The 22,716-nt window shown below is 38.2% G+C and overlaps 1 protein-coding gene and 1 long non-coding RNA gene across 2 annotated transcripts in view; one reads left to right on the forward strand and one right to left on the reverse strand.

The window, feature by feature from the left end:
* Positions 1–22,716, reverse strand: part of LOC134657987 (uncharacterized) — a 220,218-nt gene that overhangs the window by 116,498 nt on the left and 81,004 nt on the right. The gene's annotated exons all lie outside the window — the stretch shown is intronic.
* LOC134657967 (uncharacterized) overlaps positions 1–22,716 on the forward strand; it is a 228,990-nt gene that overhangs the window by 85,446 nt on the left and 120,828 nt on the right. Inside the window, exons 3-4 of the mRNA XM_063513573.1 lie at positions 867–930; positions 6,924–7,060. Coding sequence (XP_063369643.1) covers positions 6,938–7,060 — 123 coding nt within the window. The 5' untranslated portion in view covers positions 867–930; positions 6,924–6,937. The remainder of the gene's footprint in view (positions 1–866; positions 931–6,923; positions 7,061–22,716) is intronic.

Genomic DNA, 22,716 nt, shown 5'->3' on the forward strand with positions numbered 1-22,716 from the left:
AAACTACTATTCTATGCATCTCGCTCGTATTCGCATATTAGTGCGAGTGAGATGTATAGAAAGTAAATTACGTAGACGTTAGCGTATATGTCCGTTTTGACACTGTCAGTGACACATTTAACGAATTGACATATACTCGTATCAGTGAAAGAATAAGGATCAAAGTCAAATGGCGTTCTAACAGTTTTAATCTTCAGTCGATAGATGGCAGTAAATTTACTGTGGCTACATAATTTACTCTGACAATCCGCCTCTATTTCAAATTCTCTTTGCTAAAAGGGAGGCCTTCGCTTCTATCAATCATTTTTCACTACACCAGCTCGTAAAGGCTCTCTTTATTCTTCAATAACGGATGCCAAAGTTGCATTTTATCAACATCTAGCGACCGCCCCCGGCTACGCACGGGTTAACAAATTATATATAAAATATAAACCTTCCTCTTGAATCACTCTATCTATTAAAAATACCGCATCAAAATCCGTTGCGTAGTTTTTAAAGATCTAAGCATACATACAGACAGATAGACATCGGGAAGCGACTTTGTTTTATACTATGTAGTGGTCATAGAGAAAAAAATACATAGATTGCTCACTCCATACATCAGTTTTGGTACCAAAAAGACTATTAATATCAGTGTCTACATCTGGCATCGAATAGCGGAACTATCATTACTGCTACTTAATAATAGATGTAGCAGTAGTGATAGTTTCGCTACTCGATGCTAGATGTAGACACTGAAATTAATAGTATTTTTGGTACCAAAACTGATGTATGGAGTGAGCACTCTTGTCTAACTATATATTTGTCTATGATAGTGATGATGTAAGGTTTGTTTACATGTTATTAAACTTGTTTGTTTGTTTCAGGCGGATGGGCGTCACCAATCTCCCAAAATCCAGTCGCCTCGACCCTCCCCTGAACGCGCCGCAGGTACTTGGTTTAACCTTTTTTGATTATTATCATAAGAGTAGAATGTATAAATTGACTATAATACTGATTTAAACTTTCACTTTCAAACTTTTTATTTTTCAAAAGTGTTTTTCAATAAAAAGACAATCATGTTAATATTGTTTACATTTTTCTAATGCTAAAAAAACGAACTATAAGTACCTACATAAACTTCGATGTAATGCATCGAATTTGTGATAATGAATAAGTCTGTATTATTATTAAATTTGTCTCTAGTAACTGGGGGCCCATCTATCTCTATCTCTCATTGCGGGTATATATCTCTTTTACTCCAATGAAGGCGTAATTAGAGTGACAGAGAAAGATGCACGCAATTTGTGAACTTTTATCATTTGTCACCATGGCTGTCACGTTCTAACAAATATGTAAGTGCGAAAGTGACGCATAGCACGACAGGTGATAAAAATGCGACCATGATAGCTGGCCTGATGTACTTTGAAATCGCATCGACCTATCCGCCCCATCAGCTTCCTATATTTTACAATATTATCCTAAAAACCCGCAAAGGGTTGCGTAATGGGGGACGTAATAATCCGAAGCGACTGCGACAGAGTAACAAGGGGTACGTGAATTATGGACATTTAATACAAGGTCGTTTTATTTTATAAACGTTTTTGCCCGATTTTTTTTTTCGTTAGAATTCGATAAATTTTGGTGGATATAGGTATATAGTCCCTAGTCCTAGTCTGTACAATATACAGACGGCACATAGGTAGGTACATATGCTGGAAATTAATAGCCCACCTTTGACAGTCGGGTAATAAAATAAAAACGATGTCATATAATTAAATTATATAACTAAGCATGTTTAAATACGAATCCCAAAAACAGTAATCCTACCGACTGCGCCAGTAGGTATAGCAGCATACTCAACTAACCTTCGGTATACATTCATACCTTTAGCTACACCATGATATAAGCCCGCTGTGATGCAACTCATATTACCTACAAATAAATGTCTTTACCGGGATTCGAACCCAGGACCATCGGCTTCACAGGCAGGGTCACTACCCTATTCTCTTAATAATAAAGTCGCGTCAAGATCATTTTGAAAACCTGGCCTGCTTAGCAACGTCTGCTACTGACTGTACATAATTAGTAACATAAACTATTATTATTTGGTATCTGGATGTACCAAGGCATATATTTGAACCCAGGAACGCCGAAGTCACAGTCCAATTAGGCTAAAGTAACCGTTTCTACGGAACAAGACTGGCACGATTTATCAACCCTGCATTTTTCCTGTAAAAGCTATTTGTGAAATTAAATTAGCGCAGGCAAAGATACATTGATTGAGTAAGATGCGTAAAATCTGAAGGGGCCCACTGATTAACAGTCCGCCGGACGATATCGGCCTGTCAGTTAGAACAAACAGTTGACAGTTCGAACAACTGACAGGCCGATATCGTCCGGCGGACTGGTAATCAGTGGGTCCCTTTAGACGAGTTCGTGCTTCAAATTTGACAGGTAAACAAGATGGCGCTGTACAGCTCTTTACATTTTGCGGTAACTCTGATTGTCAAAAGTTGACGTTTGACAATTCAGCGACCGCAAAACAAATGGCGCAGGACAGCGCCATCTATTTTGAATGTCAAACTAAGGCGTACATTTTTTTCTTAGACTTTACCTCTCTATAACAATCAATTCTCTTTGGCCCAGGCAATAATCGGAGTGAATTGGCAAATGAAAGACACATGGTCCGATTCGTACTATGCTCATAAGAAGTCACAGCGGTACGATACCTATCTGCCAGTGTTAAAAGTGACATTTCTTCAACCAAAAAACGTCAATTTTGACACTGACATATCGGTATCGTACCGCTGTGACTTCTTATAAGCATTGTTCGAATCGGGCCGACAGTGATGGTGTTCAATTTGATTAAAAGTTTTCGCCACTCATTCCTTTTTGCCATTTTCTTTGGTTTTATTTGAGCGTTGAAAATACTCGTGATATCACATTCCTACTTAAAATTACGTTGAAGTTCTAATATAAGCTAATTATAATTATATAATCTTAGATAGTGTATGGCAGAACTTAATTTAAAATTTCTAGAATGTATAGACGTACCTATTGAAAATAGACTAAGTAAGTGGCTTTGTTGAACGCTGTGACGATTGAAAGTGATATTACGGTCGTACTAAAGCTCGTTATAGACACGTGTACCTATAGCTGGTCAAACCAAATTGGCAGTAAATAAGAACACAAAAAACTATAATCATCCTTTTCCTTTGGGTGCTAGTACTAGTGTAAGACAAAGCGAGTATGATTCTCTCTGTCTATGTTTGAAATCAGACAGTCCTTTGACAAACTATATATTGTATGCATTGGTATGCACTTTTGAGCTGGGTGTAGCTACATTATTTTATTGCATAGACAAAACGTGTATAAATATTTATAGCGCGTTATCTGTGTCGATATTTTAGAGCACTGTACAAATATCCTATACTCGGTTTTGATTGGACTTAGACGAAAGATGTCGGAAGTGAAATGAATATTCAAAAGTCCCCGAATGAGATTTATAAACATAAGATATTCATGTTATAGTATGCGAGAGATTTTCAGCTTTGCGTATTTCTAATACTGTGCTACGGGGTCCCTTTGTTTCCCATAAAGTTTTAAGTCATAATGTATTGTTTGTCATAATATCATTAGTCATAAAACTGAAAGCGTTAACTTTTCAGGATTTTCTTAAGGTTCTATAGATAAGTTAGGTTAGGCTTGTTTTATGGCAATCCTGAAAAGTGACGCGTTTCTGAACGAAGTAAATCATGATCCCACCAAAAACATTTTCATGTAAAATGTTGCCAAGACGAAACCACAAGGCTCACACTGACAAAAAGTTATCAGATCTCTTGTAGAGCCAAGCTTCTAACTCTACAAGCCCTTACTTCACAAACTCTACACCTTAGTTAAAATATGTGGCTTGACCGTTTCGCTACTGTCACATGGACGTAAGGTGAAAAATGTATTCACTATTCATTATTTTTTATAATACAATAGTTCTTGGAGTAACGAAACGGCCAAGCCACATATTTTGACTAAGGTGTAGAGTTTGTGAAGTTAGGGCTTGTAGAGTTAGAAGCTTGGCTGTACAAGAGATCTGATAACTTTTTGTCAGTGTGAGCCTTGTGGTTTCGTCTTGGCAACATTTTACATGAAAATGTTTTTGGTGGGATTTCACTTCTTTTTGTAAGTTGCTTCCATCCCCTAATTTAAAGGGTTGCGCGTGTGATTTAAGGTACTATTAAAAATCCTGAAATACGTACCTCGCGGCATCTTTTATACATCTGCTTTTTACTGATTCCCCATACAAACTTCAACCCTCTTTTTCCCCTAACGCCCTTTTCCACCCCCTTTTCGTCGCCCGGTTTGGGGTTGAAAACTATTCTATGCCATTCCCCATTACAAAAACTATCTACGTACCAAATTTCAACTAAATCGGTTCAGCGGTTATTGATTTCCCATACAAAAATCCACCCCCCTTTTCCCCCCCTTAGGGGCAAAAAATTTCAAGTTTTTGAATTATTTTGTTGTTTGTGTACTAATACTATCTTACATACCAAATTTCAGCTTCCTAGGACTTCAGGAAGTATCCTAGAGGTTTTGATGATCAACAGTGAGTGAGTGAGTCAGTGACGAAATTGGGGTTTTTTTAGATATTAATAAAATCTTAAGTATAAGAGCTATGCAATTGAAATTTTTTATGTTTAATAAGTCCACTATTGACATCATATCCCGAGAATTTTGTTTATCTGGTATAATCCAAACCCAAGTTATGAGGGTTCAAAAAAACGACGAAGCGCTTCGAGAAAAGGTAGGTAGTGCCCTTGCGCTTCGCTTTGCTCGTCTTGGCGGGGGCACTACCGTGCCCCCAGATTAACGAAAATGCGGCCAAACAATACCTACATTATGAGTATTATGACTAACAACTTTTTGGGAAACAATAGAGACCCACTGTACTACATTTCCATCCGCGTTACCGTACTTAACTAGGATCTCGTCATAATATACCGGGTGGAACAGAACGAAGGACTTAAAAAAAATGACTTACTCATGGCCACAGACTTTTACACAAACGGGGAATTGTTAAGGCTATGTACTTAATTTTTCATTTATTGATCAATTTCTAACCGTTTTTGAGATACAGTTTGTTAAACATTAGTGCAAAAATCTGTATTTCAACTCTAGCAAGTAGATCCCATTGAATGACATGAGATGTGTCAATGTAAAGTGTAAATATGTAATTTTGTAGGGTTGTTACTGATATAAAAAAAATATTTTAATGATTTTGTTTTACTCTTTAACCCAGATTTACGATTATACTAACATTAATAACTCGATTGTAGATCACTTAGATAACACTATCCTTTCTGGCGGCCTAGCCAAGGTGACGATCGCTTGCGCTTCGCCATCGAATCGCTTTGTGTCTCTCTATTACTCTCCCATATTAGAGCGACAGTGACAGTTGCGTTTCGATCGCTACCGAGCGTAAGCGATTGTCGTCTTGGCTAGGCCACCAGCTCAGTCTCTAGAAATGTTCCACCCTGTACTTACAACATAGACTAGGAATCCTCTAGACGGAGTTTAGAGCAATTATTTCATGAAACCGATGCTGCCAAAAATACTGTGGTGCGGGGGACGAGGTGAGCGAGTCCCGTGCCGTGATTGGTCCGTTCAAAGACACGGACGTCACACAAAGACACTTTGACTCGAAAATGGAGTACAGTCACCAGCATAAATAAATGACTATGGGCAGCCGTGCAAAAATATCTGATGCTCCATTGGAGGCATAAGTATATGACGACACTACCTCGGTAAAAATATGTGATCCTTTGTGAACAGCAAAAATATAGTTAGTCCGTATCCGCATAAATATCGGATCGGGTCGCTTAAAAATATTTGATTACTCATAAAATTCAAAATTATGTGATTACTCTCATCTGGAATAAATATCTCTCCACTGTAAAAGCAAATACATCGGATGGACGCTATGGATGGACGACAGACCGCCTATTTATCTGACACGTTGGAAAATCACAAATATGTTATCGACCTTTAAAAACGAACCATACATGTTTGGTATAGAGCCGTAAATTGTATAAAGTGATTTGACAATTCACGAAAAGAGTGCCGACTTGTCATTGCATATGTCTGTCTCACATTATATTCTATCATCGATTTGACGGAATAAACTGGATATAATTTTGAATTGTAACGTATTGCAATCATGAATCTAGTATATAACTGGATCTGGCATGAGGGGTGGGGGAAATGACAAAACGGGATAGTCTTATGTATCTTTCAGTAGGAGTAGCAGCGAAAGCGCTATTATTGTTTGTCCTTGTCAGTCTCACAGGTTGACCTCTTCATCATTCTTTTTTATGTAAGAAGGAGGTTTATTACACATTGTCTATTAAAAGTCTACCTGAATTATGTCACAATTTAAAATTGCAAATGAAATATGTGAGACAGACATATGCAATGACAAGTCTGCACTCTTTTCGTGAATTGTCAAATCACTTCACTTTTTGCCGATTGATGACATATTTCATAATTTCGTGTCAGATATATAGGCGGTCCGTCTGCCATCCGATGTATTTGCATTCACATTGGAGAGATATTTATGCCAGATGAGAGTAATCACATAATTTTGATTTTTATGAGTAATCAAATATTTTTAAGCGATCCGATCCGATATTTATGCGGATACAGAGTAACGATGTTTTTGCCGGCCACAAAGCATCACATATTTTTACCGAGGTAGTGTCGTCATATACTTATGCCTCCAATGGAGCATCAGATATTTTTGCACGGCTGCCCACAGTCATATATTTTTGCTGGTGACTGTACAACTACCGTGTATTTGTGGCAGAGGGGGTAGCGCTACTATGCTCATTCTAGAGGATGTCTTGTCTGTGATTTACAAGTAATATTGTTTCCCCATTTGTCCCCAGGTGCCGACGAGAGCATGACAGTGGCACGCGGCGATGGCTCCCCGGAGCGACTCGGAGGCGCGTTACGCCGGCTACACTATAAGGCCACTAGGCGGGCGCACTCTGTCGGGCGACACCATACAAACACGCCACCCAAGGTCAGTAGTTTACCCAGTGAGTCGCTAGATGGCGCTGTTAGGGGTAGCGCGATTCCTACATCGCGCTAGCGTTTGTTTCCCGTAGATTCTATAAGAGCCGCGGAGTCCTGGCTGAATAATAAGCGTACCATGCGGTCGGAATGTGACGTCCTTGTCTAGTTACAGTTGAGATAGCAGGATAGGAGGTGCGTTACGCCGGCTACACTATAAGGCCACCAGGCGGGCGCACTCTGTCGGGCGACATCATACAAAGTATACAAACACACCACCCAAGGTCAGTAGTTACCCAATGAGTCGCGAGATGTCACTGTTAGGGGCAGTGCGATTCCTACATCGCGCTAGCGTTTGTTTCCCGTAGATTCTATAAGAGCCGCGGTGTCCCGGCTGAACTTTCTTTTTTTAAATGAAAATGTTTTGTTATGACCTGAAAGCTTAGCGAGGTGCCAAAACTGTAAACTTAAAGTTGCGCCACTTGCACCATCCCAATAACCCGGGGATAACCCAGTGTCAAATTGTACTGGTAACTCAAGGTTTAACCGGTTAACCCTGGGTTAGTGGGATGGCAGTGATTGCACTAGTGGAACTAGAAGTAGGTGTTGCTAATCCCTCAAAAAATCCTCAAGAAAAGTTAATTCTAAACCAAATTTGATTAAGTTACTCGTACTCATAGAAAGAAACACTAAACTGTCGGAAAGTACAGTAAAACCTGGATAATTGCAATCTCAAGGGACCGGCAATTTTTTGTCAATTAACCAGGTTTTTCATTTAAGCAGGTCGTGCCAATTAACGAGGTTCAAAAAATCGTTGTTGCAATTATAGAGGTTCTCATTAATAGAGGTTGCGTTCTGAGAAATTGCTTTTATGGAGGTTCAAATAACCATTGAAAGTAGATTCTGGGTTTCTGGTCTGTATATTATATAACTTGTACGTTAACACTTAACTACATTAGTTACTGCTTATAATCATTTGTTTTTTTTTTAATAATCCCTTGAATTGTAGAAGAAAGTTTTATTGGAATGTAAAAAGCATATTATGTTTTTGATTTAATCAAAACTATTTCACCTACTAGTCTGTGATAGATACCCAATTAATAAATTGAATTCTGGGTGAAGATATAAAATAATAAAAACCGGCCAAGTGCGAGTCGGACTCGCGCACGGAGGGTTCCGCACCATCAACAAAAAATAGAGCGAAACAAGCAAAAAAACGGTCACCCATCCAAGTACTGACCCCGCCCGACGTTGCTTTTTTTTTTATTAGAGATAAATCACAATTACATAATATTTCGATCCAAAAGCATCGTTAAACCACAGTGGTTTGTCTCGATACTCCATTCCGCAGTACTTAAATAATTAAATATACAATAGGCAGGCACTTCAAAACACATCTAATTCGTAAACAGCATAATGAATATAACTATTGCAAAAAAATACAAACTGAGCGCATCTGTAATCACACCGGCCGGCCGAGCAAGACAAGAACCGGTCGGCGCATACTCGGTACAGGCTGCTCCATTTATGCTAAATGGAATAACATAATTATGCATTTTAGTTAAAATAATTTAGTTGTTTAAGCATTTCTTTTTTAAGAATATTTCCTATATTATTTGGTGTTATCTTAACTTCGGTCAAAAATCACGTTTGTTGTATGGGAGCCCCACTTAAATCTTTATTTTATTCTGTTTTTAGTATTTGTTGTTATAGCGGCAACAGAAATACATCATCTGTGAAAATTTCAACTGTCTAGCTATCACGGTTCGTGAGATACAGCCTGGTGACAGACGGACGGACGGACGGACGGACGGACAGCAGAGTCTTAATAATAGGGTCCCGTTTTTACCCTTTGGGTACGGAACCCTAAAAAATTACCATTGCTATTAAAATATTGTTTCTGCTCTCTTCAAGTCTACATTATTGCAATTACAGAGGTCTTACTTATAGACTCGTGTCAATTATAGAGGTAATAAGAAGAGCTAAAATAACGGATTTTTTTTGCAGTGTCAATTATAATGCATGTTAATTAGAAGATGTAATTTTTTTTTTTAAAAGATGTGTCCCGCCGCGTTTGTTGCCGGTCCCATATTGGGATACCCTCCTCCAATTGAGGGGGGATTTAAATCTTCTCGGGGCAGAGGTATAGGGTTGGAGCCGGTCTACCTAGTTTTATTTGACATTCATAAGCGCATTGTAATTATGCCTACTTGAATAAACTATCTTTTATCTTATCTTATCTTTATAGAGGTCTTAGTTGCGATGTGGTCAATTACAGAGGTAAAATTACGAAAAGTACTAAAATCTAAATTTCAATTATGGAGGTTCAAAAATTTCAATTATAGAGGCCTTTTGGTCTCAAGGGGCCGGGACCGGACCTTTGGTTGCAATTATTGAGGTTTTGCATTTATCCAGGTGTCAATTAACCAGGTTTCACTGTAAATCTTATATTATTGCAATAAGGCTTACAGTAGCTCAGCTAACTGTGTTACGATAACCCACTCAATTTCGATTACGTCCAACACTCGGCGAGAATTGACCTAAATCTAACCAGTACTCATTAAGAGGGTATTCTCACCCCGTGCGATGAAAACTTTGCTTGGGAACTAGTTTTGTAAGATATCACAGTAGGTACAGTCAGCAGCAGAAGTTGCTAAGCGGGCGAGGTGTTCAAAATTACCTTGACGCGCTCTTATTCTCTTAACAATAAAGTCACGTCAAGATCATTTTGAACACCTCGCCCGCTTAGCAACTTCTGCTTCTGACTGTATGTAGTACTCGTAGGCCAATTAAATTAGAAAAAATACCTTCATTTGGTTCTAAGTGCGTGTGATCAAGTGAAATTTCGTACCTACATACTTTCCCGAAAACTCGAATCGCGAATGTACTTAAATATATTACGAGATTTCCATTATTATTTTACCTTTACGCCTGATACTATAAAATTTATCATTTATCAAACGATAACACACTTAATTTCAATTACGTACAACACTCTCGCAGCTTCAACGAACGAAATTGACCTAAAAATATAGATCAACCTCCAGTAGATACCGCATTATTTACCACTGTCAAAAATGAATTAACTGTTACAGATGTGTTAAGCCAAAGATATATTCGTGCTGCGAATTTGACAGCTAAAGTAAATGGTACTGTAGGGCTCCGTACATTATGCAGTGACTTTGGTTGTAAACAGTTTGACAACATACCTAGTTACCACATACGGCGCCGTACAGCGTCTTCTTCTTTAACTGTCAAATTTAATTGACACTGTCAAATGATAAACTGAAACGTCTGAAACGGAAGTCATACTAAAGGAAAAGTGACAAAGCCCAGGCGCCTTTTTCACCACGCTGACAATTTGATTGACAACTGACACTGATAGTATCCTGTCCATTTCCGGGTTGATACGAATATGTAACGGTACAGTGATAAGATTGACTTGTTGGACCAGCAATGTACAGCAAATTGTTACAGTCAGTTGATAATAATTGTCAACGTTGTTAAACGGCCCCTGTTTGGATGTTTGTTACTTCATCACGCAAAAATGGCTCAACACTCAACAGATTTCAATGAAATTTGGCACAAGATAGTTTATCGGTTTATTGATAACTGATAGTTATTATTCTAGAATTTATTTCCTTAAAGTGTCTCAGCCTCCTCAGTGCACGCTGCCGCTGCTCAAATCACGACGCCAAATTGCACGTTTCGCTGAAAGTTCACCTCCATTGTACAGTGACATTTGTAGTGGTCGCTCGTCGTATTTTATGCTCCATCTAACCTAGGCGATCTGCGGCTAAATCTAACCGGCACTCAACTCATTAACAGTATTGACGGGTGTGAGCGATTGGCCCAGAACAGATGTTTCTGATGTCTCGTGATATTTATCTATGCTCCATCTAACCTAGGCGATCTGCGGCTAAATCTAACCGGCACTCAACTCATTAACAGTATTGACGGGTGTGAGCGATTGCCCTGGAAGTTTCTAGATGCATCAACTTCAATCAATCATATGTAGCACGGAATATAGGTTACTGAATTTAATGTGTTATACTTGTTATAGTGATAAAGTATTATTTTTAGGGTTTTGTACCTGAAAAGGAAAAAAAACCGGCCAAGTGCGAGTCGCACTTGCGTTCCAAGGGTTCCATTAAGTCCGACTCACGCTTGACTGCACATTTCTAATAGGTTTTCCTGTCATCTTAGACTCTTCAAAATTTTAGACACACTAGTTTCGGAGATAAAGGGGAGGGGGGTTGGACAGGCAGACAGACAGACGCACGAGTGATCCTATTCCGTTTTTACCTTTTGAGGTACGTAGGTAACCCTAAAAACGGAACCCTTATAGGATCACTTTGTTGTTCGTCCGTCCGTCCGTCCGTCTGTCTGTCAAGACCCTTAATTTATCTCGGGAACGCGTGAAGGTATCGACTTGAAGTAAAAAACATATACTCAGGTCTACGGTCCGCTAAAGCTGTGAAAAAACAAACTTCTAAATTATCGTAAAAAAGATACGGCCGTTTATGCCGCAAAAACGTATATTTAGAAACTCTCAAGAAAATCAAAATTTATAGGGTATTACCTCCCGTTGGCTTAGAGCTATAAAATTTGGCAAGTAATATTGTACTACACTACAAGTAGGTACGGTCATGTACGGTCGAAAGTATTAATTAATTTATGACCCATTTCGTACCTTGACACAGTGACAATGACAAAGTCGCTAGAGACCTCATACTATTGTCACTGAGACAAGGTGCAAAAGGGGTCATAAATAAAATAAAAGCTGGAAAAAACAGGAAAAAATCTGGAAACTATAAAAAAATGTACGGAACCCTCGGTGGGCGAGTCCGACTCGCACTTGTCCGGTTTTTTCTTGTTAATGTTTCTTTACAATAGAGTTACAACTTACAGTCGAATTGAAAAATAATACAAATTTAAATGTCAAAAAATATTAAGTGTAAATTTCTGTTCAAAGCCGCTGCGAAACTCATTGTACCGAATATATAAAAGTTCAGTCGTTGAATAAAAATATAGAAATTCTTTCATCTATTGAATTCAAAATAACTGAACTGTACTAAAGGTTTATACAAAACGAAATATTAACTTTGAATTTAGAATGGAATTGAAAATTCATCTTTCGCTTTTAAGAGCAACGAGAGTAGGCCAAAGGTATGGTGCAATCTTTTCGAGCGATGGCGCCATAACCTTTGGCCTACACTCGGGTAGATGGCGTTAATTTCATTAAGTATTTAACAAATTAAAACTAAGTATATCAGTGAAAGAATATGGGTCAAAGTCATTTAGCGTTCTAACAATTTCAACCTTTGGGTAAAATATGGCAGTAAATGTACTGGGGCTATATAACTTACCACGACAGTAACTCTCTATTCTCTTTGCCTTAGTGTAAGGCCTGAGTGGACGCTCGAGTTGGGCGTGCAGCGGGGCGGGGCGTGCGGCGTGCATGTTAAACAAATGCAAACGTATAGGAGCGGCCTTAGTGCACGCTGCTCAAATCACTTGTGAGCCCGACGCCACGCTGCACGCTCCGCCGAACGCTCCGCTTCGAGCGTCCACTCAGGCCTTACACTCAAATAAAAAAATAAAGCAGGCCCTAAAAGCTCCATTTATTCTACCAGATAATTAATTTGTCTTCTTTGTACCAAAACTGTTTCAATTGTTACCAAAACTTCTTTGACAAGGACGCCGTCTTGAAAACTTTTGCAAACTAAGATACTTTTCAAAACATCATATCTATCCTATCTTAATATTTTAAATTATACCTTAAGTATTTCATTCTAAGGCTGATTTTTAAATGATACTAAGAAGAAACATAGGTCTTTGTGAAACGTGTTAACGCTTCAGAACTTAGCGATTACTAGTTAATTGTGTTTTTAATTACGCTTATAAATATATTAAAAAGGAACGGGAATTTGGGTTTTGGAAAAGGATCTTTCGAAAGTTTTCGCCTTTGAAATAATTACGCTCAAGTTTGGCTTTTGATAGCCAGACTTTGAAGGTTTCATTAGAGAAAGATGATTATAAAACGTTTTATCTTTTTATAAACTTTTCGGTACTAAACTGACTTTAATATCAGCTAACTAGGGAGTTTTATCTTTTTTTTTTACAATCCATAACTCCCGCGGTAATATAGGAAGGATATATAGGAAGTCTAATTTGTCCATGAGTGTATTATAACATATATACCTACGGCTGGACCAAAATGACACAAAAAGTGACAAATTCAACTATGTAGTGACAAATAAGTTTTGGTAAACAGACAAACCGTACAATCTATTTAATTACCGATAATGGCATCCCGTGCTGAGTTCCCCATTTCCGGCACAGCCTGTTTTCGGTTCCGGGCCTAATGAGGCACCCGGGTGTTGTATTTTTTTTGCAATTTTGGTAAGTGCGTATACACAGAACATTATTAAAGAGGTTAGAATGGCTATCGCGCGCAGTTAGTATCGGAACCGGTGTCGCCGCTCGTTCCTCTCCACATTTACTAACACTCGCGCAACGGTAGTAAAAACTTGTGTGCCTGGTGAATGGAGACGCCTCCTTTAGACAGATTTGATGTCTGGCTTCTTAATCTGAAGTTTATTGTGGCGCAAAAAGGCATGTTTACTTCGTTTTCGGTCAGCGCGGGCGAGTAGCATGAGAGCGTTTGCTCAAAACCGGCGGCGACACGTACCCTGCTCGCATCGCCATTCTAACTTGTTCTGCGTGCGTATACATTTGTGCCATTCTCAATCAAAAGGTTACTTATTGTCGGTTGTCAATAAGGCGCTATTTCCATATAACTTCAGTTTGAAATCAACCTTATCGACAATCCACAATGTCGTTTAGTTGAAAACGTCGCATTTATTTATTTAATCTTTATTGCACAAAGAAAACATTACCGTACAAAAGGCGAAGTTAATGCCATAAGGCGTCCTCTACCAGTCAACCTTTATCTTATCATATAAAGCACTTATAGCTCTGGCGTTGCAGGTGTCCATGAGCGACGGTATTACTTACCATCAGGCGGTCCGTCTGCTTCTTTGCCTCCTATATTATAAAAAAGTTCTAGCACAAAAGTTTAAACAACATTATTTTGCATTTTCGGTATTAGCCCCATATAGCATCTTAAAATGGTTAATATGTGGCTTTCCTTTAAAGAAGGGTCCTTATGCTTCAAGTACAATAAGGTCCTTTCCATCTGAAGTTCCAAAAGAAATTCTGATAAAAACGTCCTTATTGCACGTGAAGCATTAGGGCCCGGGCCTTCTCTGATGGAAAGCATATGTGGCCCGCTATATGGCCTGCCCCATCACCATTATAGCCCTGTATGAATCACGGCCTCAACGCGCCTTGTTCTGACAACCGAACCAAATTTCCCTCTCTCCAGGACCCGATATTAAAAAGACCCTTATAAGGATTCCGTGACGCAGACAACACTGAATAAGAAGGTACACGTAGGCTCTCAGCACACGGAGCGTAAGCGTTAAGGTGACAGTCCATTTCCAACCGCAGCTGCACTACTGTTCATTTTACTATGGAAATTGACAGTAACAGCGACGCGTTCAGTACCAGTAGTGCAGCTGCGGTCAGAAATGGAATGTTACCCTAAGAGACGCGTAAGCGTATCGTAAAAACGTTACGAGTACGAGACGCGTAGACTTCGGCACCAAGTGTCGCGTGGTGTCGCGTAAGCGTAATCGGTCTCTTTGCATACAAGTTCTTTACGCTTACGCCTGTCGTAATGACAACAGAGATCTCATACTCTAAGCTACGATTATGCTTGTTTGAACTTTTTTAAGGTGCGTTTTAAAAGACCTACATTTTGGGATTATATCTATCGAGCGAAAGTCAAGAAATCTGGTTTCAAATCGATGAAGTTACTAGAGAAACCTGTTCATATTTTTGGCAACCGTATTATGAGCGTGTTACTAATGTTACTATGCGAAGGGAACTCCCAGCCAAGGTTTTCCCGAGGGTCTACATTATGGGATTCTTCAAAAAAGGAGTGTAGGTTTGAACAGGGTCGGCAACGCGCATACTGTAACACCTCTAGAGTTGCAGGCGTCCATAGGTTACGGTGACTGCTTACCATCAGGAGGGCCATACCTATGCTTGTTTTCCGCCAACATGGTATAAAAAAAGTATCTAAAAAAGCGCTACGATTCTTCGAAATCTCTGCTGGCTGAATCTAGGTAACTTGGTGCTTGAACTTTCTTCCGCTGTATACTCTGTTAAATCGAAAAAGGTCAAAGCCGTGTAAATAAACAAAAAGCACCGTCTAAAACATGATTAGTCCATGTAATTACTTTGCCTTTCGGCTAAATGAGTTACAAAATTTGAGTAAATATTTGATTTAACATTTTGCAGCCAAGTTAAATAATTTGACGGTTTAGACTCACTTGTTTTAAGTCACTCGCGCGACATGTTGTAGTGATACAATGATGATGTATGTGGGACCTGTACTTATGTATATATACCTATGTTGGACAAATAAATGCTTTTGACTTTTGACTTTTCGGATTTTTGATGTTTCGGAGAGCCCAAATCTCTTACTTACTTGGTAGGTAGCGTGCGACACGGTGCGTCGCAGTACGCGATACACGGCCGTCGTGAACGCTGCTCGCACTGTTAGTGCTTGAGAAAGGAGACCTAGGCTCCCCGAAACATGTTGCGCGAGTGACTTAAAACAAGTGAGTCTCTTTTTCTCTTTTTCCTCGCGTTGTCTCGGCATTTTGGCCACGGCTCAAGGGAGTCTGGGGCCCGCTTGGCAACTAATCCCAGGAATTGGCGTAGGCACTAGTTTTTACGAAAGCGACTGCCATCAGACCTTTCAACCCAGAGGGTAAACTAGGCCTTATTGGGATTAGTCCGGTTTCCTCACGATGTTTTCCTTCACCGAAAAGCGACTAGTAAATATCAAATTATATTTCGTACATAGTAAGTTCCGAAAAACTCTTTGGTACGAGCCGGGGTTTGAACCCGCGACCTCCGGATTGCAAGTCGCACGCTCTTACCGCTAGGCCACCAGCGCTTTATACTTACACTTAAAACAAGTGAGTCTAAACCGTAAAATTATTCAATGTTAGTATGTTTCACAACTGTTTAAATTGAAGTTAAATAAGTGCCTAAAAATATGACTTCGGTATGGTTGCAAAGCTTTTCTGCTTAAGGCAAGTGCTTTTGGGTTCTTCTACTCTCATTCCCCTGGAATCTCATTCCCCTGGAATCTCATTCTCCTGGAATCTCATTCCTCTGGCTATATCTAGGTCATAGACTAGGAATCCTCTAGACTGAGTTTAGAGCAATTATTTCATGAAACCGATGCTGCCAAAAATACGGGGGTGCGGGGGACGAGGTGAGCGAGTCCCGTGCCGTGATTGGTCCGTTCAAAGACACGGACCAATCACGGCACGGGATTGACTCGAAGATGGAGTACATCTACCGTATAAGTGGCAGAGGGGGTAGCGCTACTATGCTCAGTCTAGAGGATTCCTAGTGTATGATCTAGGTATTCGCAAATTCCCAATAGATGTCGCTTAGCTGTTTTGATTGTAGATGGGACTTGGCACGGGTTACATCACAGTAATGAAAAATGAGATGCCAATACTTATTCTTATTGCTAATACAATGTTGATAATGGAATAAGTACTCTATAAACCTGATTTGATCCATATACAGCTTATATGAAATTTAATTAAACCCTTTTCAAAAAATGTATGCCAATATTTCCAACATAAGCACAAAGTAAGGTACGAACTATAATATCCAGAAAAAAAACGATTTTTGTGTCTTTAACAATATTGGCACTTAATACTTTTTAGATCTTGAATAAAAAATAACCTTACCTTTATATGTAAATCACACCATATGCACGTACTGTTAAAGAAAATTGAGAATGGCAATTAAACTCCGCAAAGTTGTATCTCACTTAATTTATCGAACAAATTTGAACCTTATTACTATACACTGAAATCTCATTTCAAAAAGCGCTGCATATTGATATATAAGGTTTTGGTGAATTACTGTTGACACTTAAGCTCCGCAAAGTCGTATCTAACTTTATCTTTCAAGCTATTTCGAACCGTAATTCAATATACTAAAGACTCAATTTAAAAAATCGCTGCGTGTTAATATAACATTGTTGGATGGTGAATCAGTAGGGTGACCAGGCGTTGACAGCGGTGCGGACAAATTGAGACAAACTTGCTTTTTCTGTCGCCCGACGATCAAAAGGAAATTTATTTTTTGTCCCGAATACTTATTTATAGGTTTGCTTTGGGTCTGATGTTATTTTTACATTCTTATAAATAGGTCTCATCGAGATTCAATATGAAAGTTGGAAAGAGTAAAGTGATAATAAAACTATGCCTTTACATAATAATGTACATATAGGCATGTGTATCGATATATGAGACAAGTACCTCCAAAAATAAGTTCTGATACTGCTTTACTGATACATAATATTAAATGTTTGCTAAATGATTATGATTTTGAATTACGAGAACGGGACTTAATCGCATAGGTATAAGTTATGAAATTACCTCCGATGTTTCGAGAACGACATTGTCCGGGGTCTCGGAGAAGACTGGCTAAAGTTGACATGTGTAGTAACAATTGAAAAAGCTTTGCTCATTTTTATGTAACGTACTGGCAAAATACCAGCGATGTGGTTTGCCTTGCCGCATTATCATACTGAGCTAGCGCCTTTTCTCTGCCACGACACAAGCTTTATTGTGTAATATTTTTTAGTGATTAATGCATGCTTTAATTTTGTCCGTAACTTTCTTTGTTTTTTTTCTGATGTCAACGCCATGTATGTTGTGGGTAGGTAGAGTCTGGCTACTGAAAGATTACACATAGTTTTGGCGGGAAATTTAAAAAATCTTCGGCTCGACTTTGTGTAGTATGAATTATAGTTTTGATACTAGAAAATATTTTGATTTTCTGTGCACACGTAATGTACCTAAGGAAATAAGTTCAATATACGTTGACGTGCACTCAAAGTCAGCTCACATAATTTCTACCACTATGTAAAGTACAGTCAACGATAAACACATATTGTAACACTTTCTAACCATAATATACAAATGTAACAAGGCGAAAAACCTCACTCAGTCTAGACATTATAATATTATTTAAAATAAATCCCTTATAAACCGCAAACAATTTGAATGAATGACATAAATTGACAACTTTTAGCTTTTTTAAAATCATAGACAATTGGTGATACAACAACGAAATATCTGTCAACAATTTTTGGCTAGCCAGACTCTAATGTAGGTATGAATAAATAATCTAGATATTTATCTATCTATCATATAACGGAAATATTTCTACATAAAAGTATATAGGAATTGTCTCAGGTAATTCTAAATATGTGGTCCCCACACAAGGGCTGGTATATAGGTTACGGCTTAAGTGGAAAAATAATGTTATTTTTATAAATTGATACACGTGTATCGCTTGTCGATATACAAAAATATATATACCTAGCTTATAAAAGCTTTCATATTAAACAAGGGTCTATAAAATAAATCAGGTGGTAACCGGCTTTAAAAAAGGAGGTTATCAATTCGACCGTTTTTTTAGGGTTTGGTAAATACATTTATACTTTGGTATTTAAAAATAATAATTTGACAATTCAATTAACTATTTAGTATTCCAATTTATTTATTGACATTATAATCCTGAATTAATTTATGTGACTACTTAGATGTTATTTTATTAAATAATTGGTAAGTTTAAATGATTATAAATAACCTTATAGAATTGTCTAAAGTCGTATAAAACTGTAAATATAAGTACCTACTATTCTGTGCCTTTACAGGGTGTCATGAACTGGCCTCTTAAATTGTAACACCTTATTATGTACATGACAATACAGTATTGAATAAATGACTAAATGACTAAAAAAAAAAACTAGTTAACGTCCCAAAAGAGTCCAAACGGTGGTCCTATTAATAAAGAAAACTACATCATACTATAGTTCGTTTTTTAGGGTTCCGTACCCAAAGGGTAAAAACGGGACCCTATTACTAAGGCTCCGCTGTCCGTCCGTCCGTCCGTCCGTCCGTCTGTCACCAGGCTGTATCTCACGAACCCAGATAGCTAGAAAGTTGAAATTTTCACAGATGATGTATTTCTGTTGCCGCTATAACAACAAATACTAAAAACAGAATAAAATAAAGATTTAAGTGGGGCTCCCATACAACAAACGTGATTTTTGACCGAAGTTAAGCAACGTCGGGCGTGGTCAGTAATTGGATGGGTGACCGTTTTTTTGCTTGTTTTGCTTTATTTTTTGTTGGCCCCTCCCCTCCCTGCGCCCCTCCGTGCGCGAGTCCGACTCGCACTTGGCCGGTTTTTTAGCATTAGAAAAAGACTAGCGATCTTGACATGTCTTTTAATTGAAAAACGCTTTTTAAAAATAAGTAACTATTACTAATGAAAACAAAATAATGTAAATAATCGTATATGATTCATATTTGTTACATATTTACCGTGACTTATTTTTCAAAAGTGTTTCTCAATAAAACAAGCAACAACGGTTGCACTCCGGGAGTGCCGATAGAAGTGAAAACTCACCTCACTATGTTACCGACGCCCGGTAACACGATATATACGTTTAGCGGAGGTATTCTATTTATTTATTATATATTATTATCATTCTCGTATTCGGCGGATGATATTGTGCTCATGACTAACAATCCAGAGTCCCTAAGACACATGCTGCAAGACCTAACAAGTAGGAGCAGAGAGGTTGGCCTAACAATAAATAAAAGTAAAACTAAAATTATGACCAACAGAATGGAAGTACCCATCACAGTGGACGGGGAAGACATTGAATGCGTGAAATCATACATTTACTTGGGCCAACTCATCGCTATGTCAGACCAAATGCAACAAGAAATGAACAGAAGGGTCACAAATGCATGGAACAGGTTCTGGTCTCTAAAAACTATTATGAAAAATAAAGATTACCGCATCTCAATAAAAAGAAAAGTTTTCAATATGTGTATATTGCCTATACTAACATATGGATGCCAAACCTGGGCCGCAACAAGAAAAATCGCACAAAAGTTGATAACGTGCCAGAGGGGAATGGAAAGAAGCATTTTAGGGTACACAAAAAGAGACAGAAAACGGGCGACGGAAATAAGAGAGATCACAAAACTGGAAGATGTTACTCTAAAATCAAAAACTCTAAAATGGAAGTGGGCGGGCCATATGCTCAGGGAAAAGCAGAAATGGTCAAACATACTGACTGAGTGGACCCCACGCTACGACAAAAAAAGAAAAAAAGCGGCCAAGTGCGAGTCGGACTCGCCCATGAAGGGTTCCGTATTTAGGCGATTTATGACGTATAAAAAAAAACGACTTACTAGATCTCGTTCAAACCAATTTTCGGTGGAAGTTTACATGGTAATGTGCATCATATATTTTTTTTTAGTTTTATCATTCTCTTATTTTAGAAGTTACAGGGGGGGGGGGACACATTTTACCACTTTGGAAGTGTCTCTCGCGCAAACTATTCAGTTTAGAAAAAAATGATATTAGAAACCTCAATATCATTTTTGAAGACCTATCCATAGATACCCCACAAGTATGGGTTTGATGAAAAAAAATTTTTTGAGTTTCAGTTCGAAGTATGGGGAACCCCAAAATTTATTGTTTTTTTTTCTATTTTTGTGTGAAAATCTTAATGCGGTTCACAGAATACATCTACTTACCAAGTTTCAACAGTATAGTTCTTATAGTTTCGGAGAAAAGTGGCTGTGACATACGGACGGACAGACAGACGGACAGACGGACAGACAGACAGACAGACATGACGAATCTATAAGGGTTCCGTTTTTTGCCATTTGGCTACGGAACCCTAAAAAGGCAGACAATACAAGAGATGGTCAGATGATTTAAAGAAAACTGCTGGTCCACTATGGAACCGACTAGCCAGAGACAGAGAAGCATGGAAGGCAATGGAGGAGACCTTTGTCTCAAAAGGACACGTCGAGCCGACGGTTGTTGCAAACACATAAATAAATAAATAAATATTGTATTAAATATTATTAACTGTATGTCCGATAATAAAAGGCTTTGAAATTGAAATTGAATTATCATTCTCAAATAAGATCACACTTTTTCATTGACATGTTTATTTACATACTGCCATGACAACGTCAAATTATTTGACAATTAAAGTGAGTCCGCAACATAAATGTCAAATAACATTGAGTTTTTCTTTATTGATTTAAATGCCATTTAAATTATGAGTGGCCACTTACGGGGCTTACGGGGCTTACGGTCACGTGATCGCCTTACGCCGTCTCGAGTTTATCATTTTTTCCCCACCTCAAAAAGTGCCCAGCGCCGCTAAAGAAGTTTTCACTTCAAAAACACGTCAAGATCGCGTAGTCTTTTTCTAATGCTAAAAAAAACGAACTATAGTACCTATTATCTTAACCATCTTCATATTTCAAAGAAAACAGTAAAACGTATCCCTTATGATAATAGTAACCCATCGTAATTGAAACCTAATGGTAAAACGGCTTCATTTAGGACAAATCACGTACCCACGTACTGAAATGAGGAGGCCAATTCCGATTTAACAATTTGTTATGGTTTTGGTCTCATTTTGATACGATCTTGAGCCGTGTGAGCCACCAATAAGTGCGAGTGGGATAACTAATGACTTCCTATTACATTTCGCTCTAATCCGCGTGAGCAGCTAACGCCGATTGGTGCTTACGATCAAGGTCATATCAAATTATTATGAAAACCGTAAAAAAGACTAGATGACAAGTTTTTTTAATGGCAAGTCGATGTGATTTGATTTGAGGATCGAATATCTTTATTTATTTATTTAGAAGTTAAATTCAGGCAACAAGGCCCATATTACAAATACCTTACAGACTAACATACATATGTATTTTATAAACTTAAAACTAAACACTAGTTATTTAGTCGACAAAACGGCGTGGCTCCGTTGCATCGGCTGCTCCTGTGTCGGATTCCGCAGTTTGCCCCGGAACCTCCGAAACACGACAACCTTCCCGGTCCCTTTATGGGACCCATTGGATTAAAGCAATATGAAATTCAGGAATGACAGACAAAGTCTGACAATCGTACTCGCGACACAATGCACAAAACACCCCTTACTAAACAGTACTTGATCGTGACGTCACGATCACGAAGTCGAAGAAGTATGAAAAACATAAAACTATTTTGACAGTTAAATATTGCGTTTATGTATATAGTAGATATACTTACAATTTATTTTTCAATAAGATGTATAAATTTTATGGTCTTTTTTTTTCATTTTGGAAGTTATAAAATACTTAAATTTTTAAAATTATCTTGTACGCTCTGTTGTATTTCTATTCCTGTATTTTTTTTTTTAATTTTTTTGTGTCCAATTTATCATCATGAATAGTTATTTTCTATCTGTTTAACTGGAATTTGTTATAAAATCCACCTTGTATTGTGTCACTATCCAAATTGTTATATAGAATCGGCATCATGAATTTAAATTCAGCCCGTTTTCCCGCCATTGATTCTGGCTGACTCACTCGTCTCAAGAGCCCGTACCATGAGTCACTGACAGTGTCAAAACTGACATAAACGCTTTCGAGAACGTAATTTACTTTCTATACATCTCGCTTGCAC

Source organism: Cydia amplana, chromosome 21, assembly GCF_948474715.1.
Source record: "Cydia amplana chromosome 21, ilCydAmpl1.1, whole genome shotgun sequence".
NCBI classification, from domain to species: Eukaryota; Metazoa; Arthropoda; class Insecta; order Lepidoptera; family Tortricidae; genus Cydia; species Cydia amplana.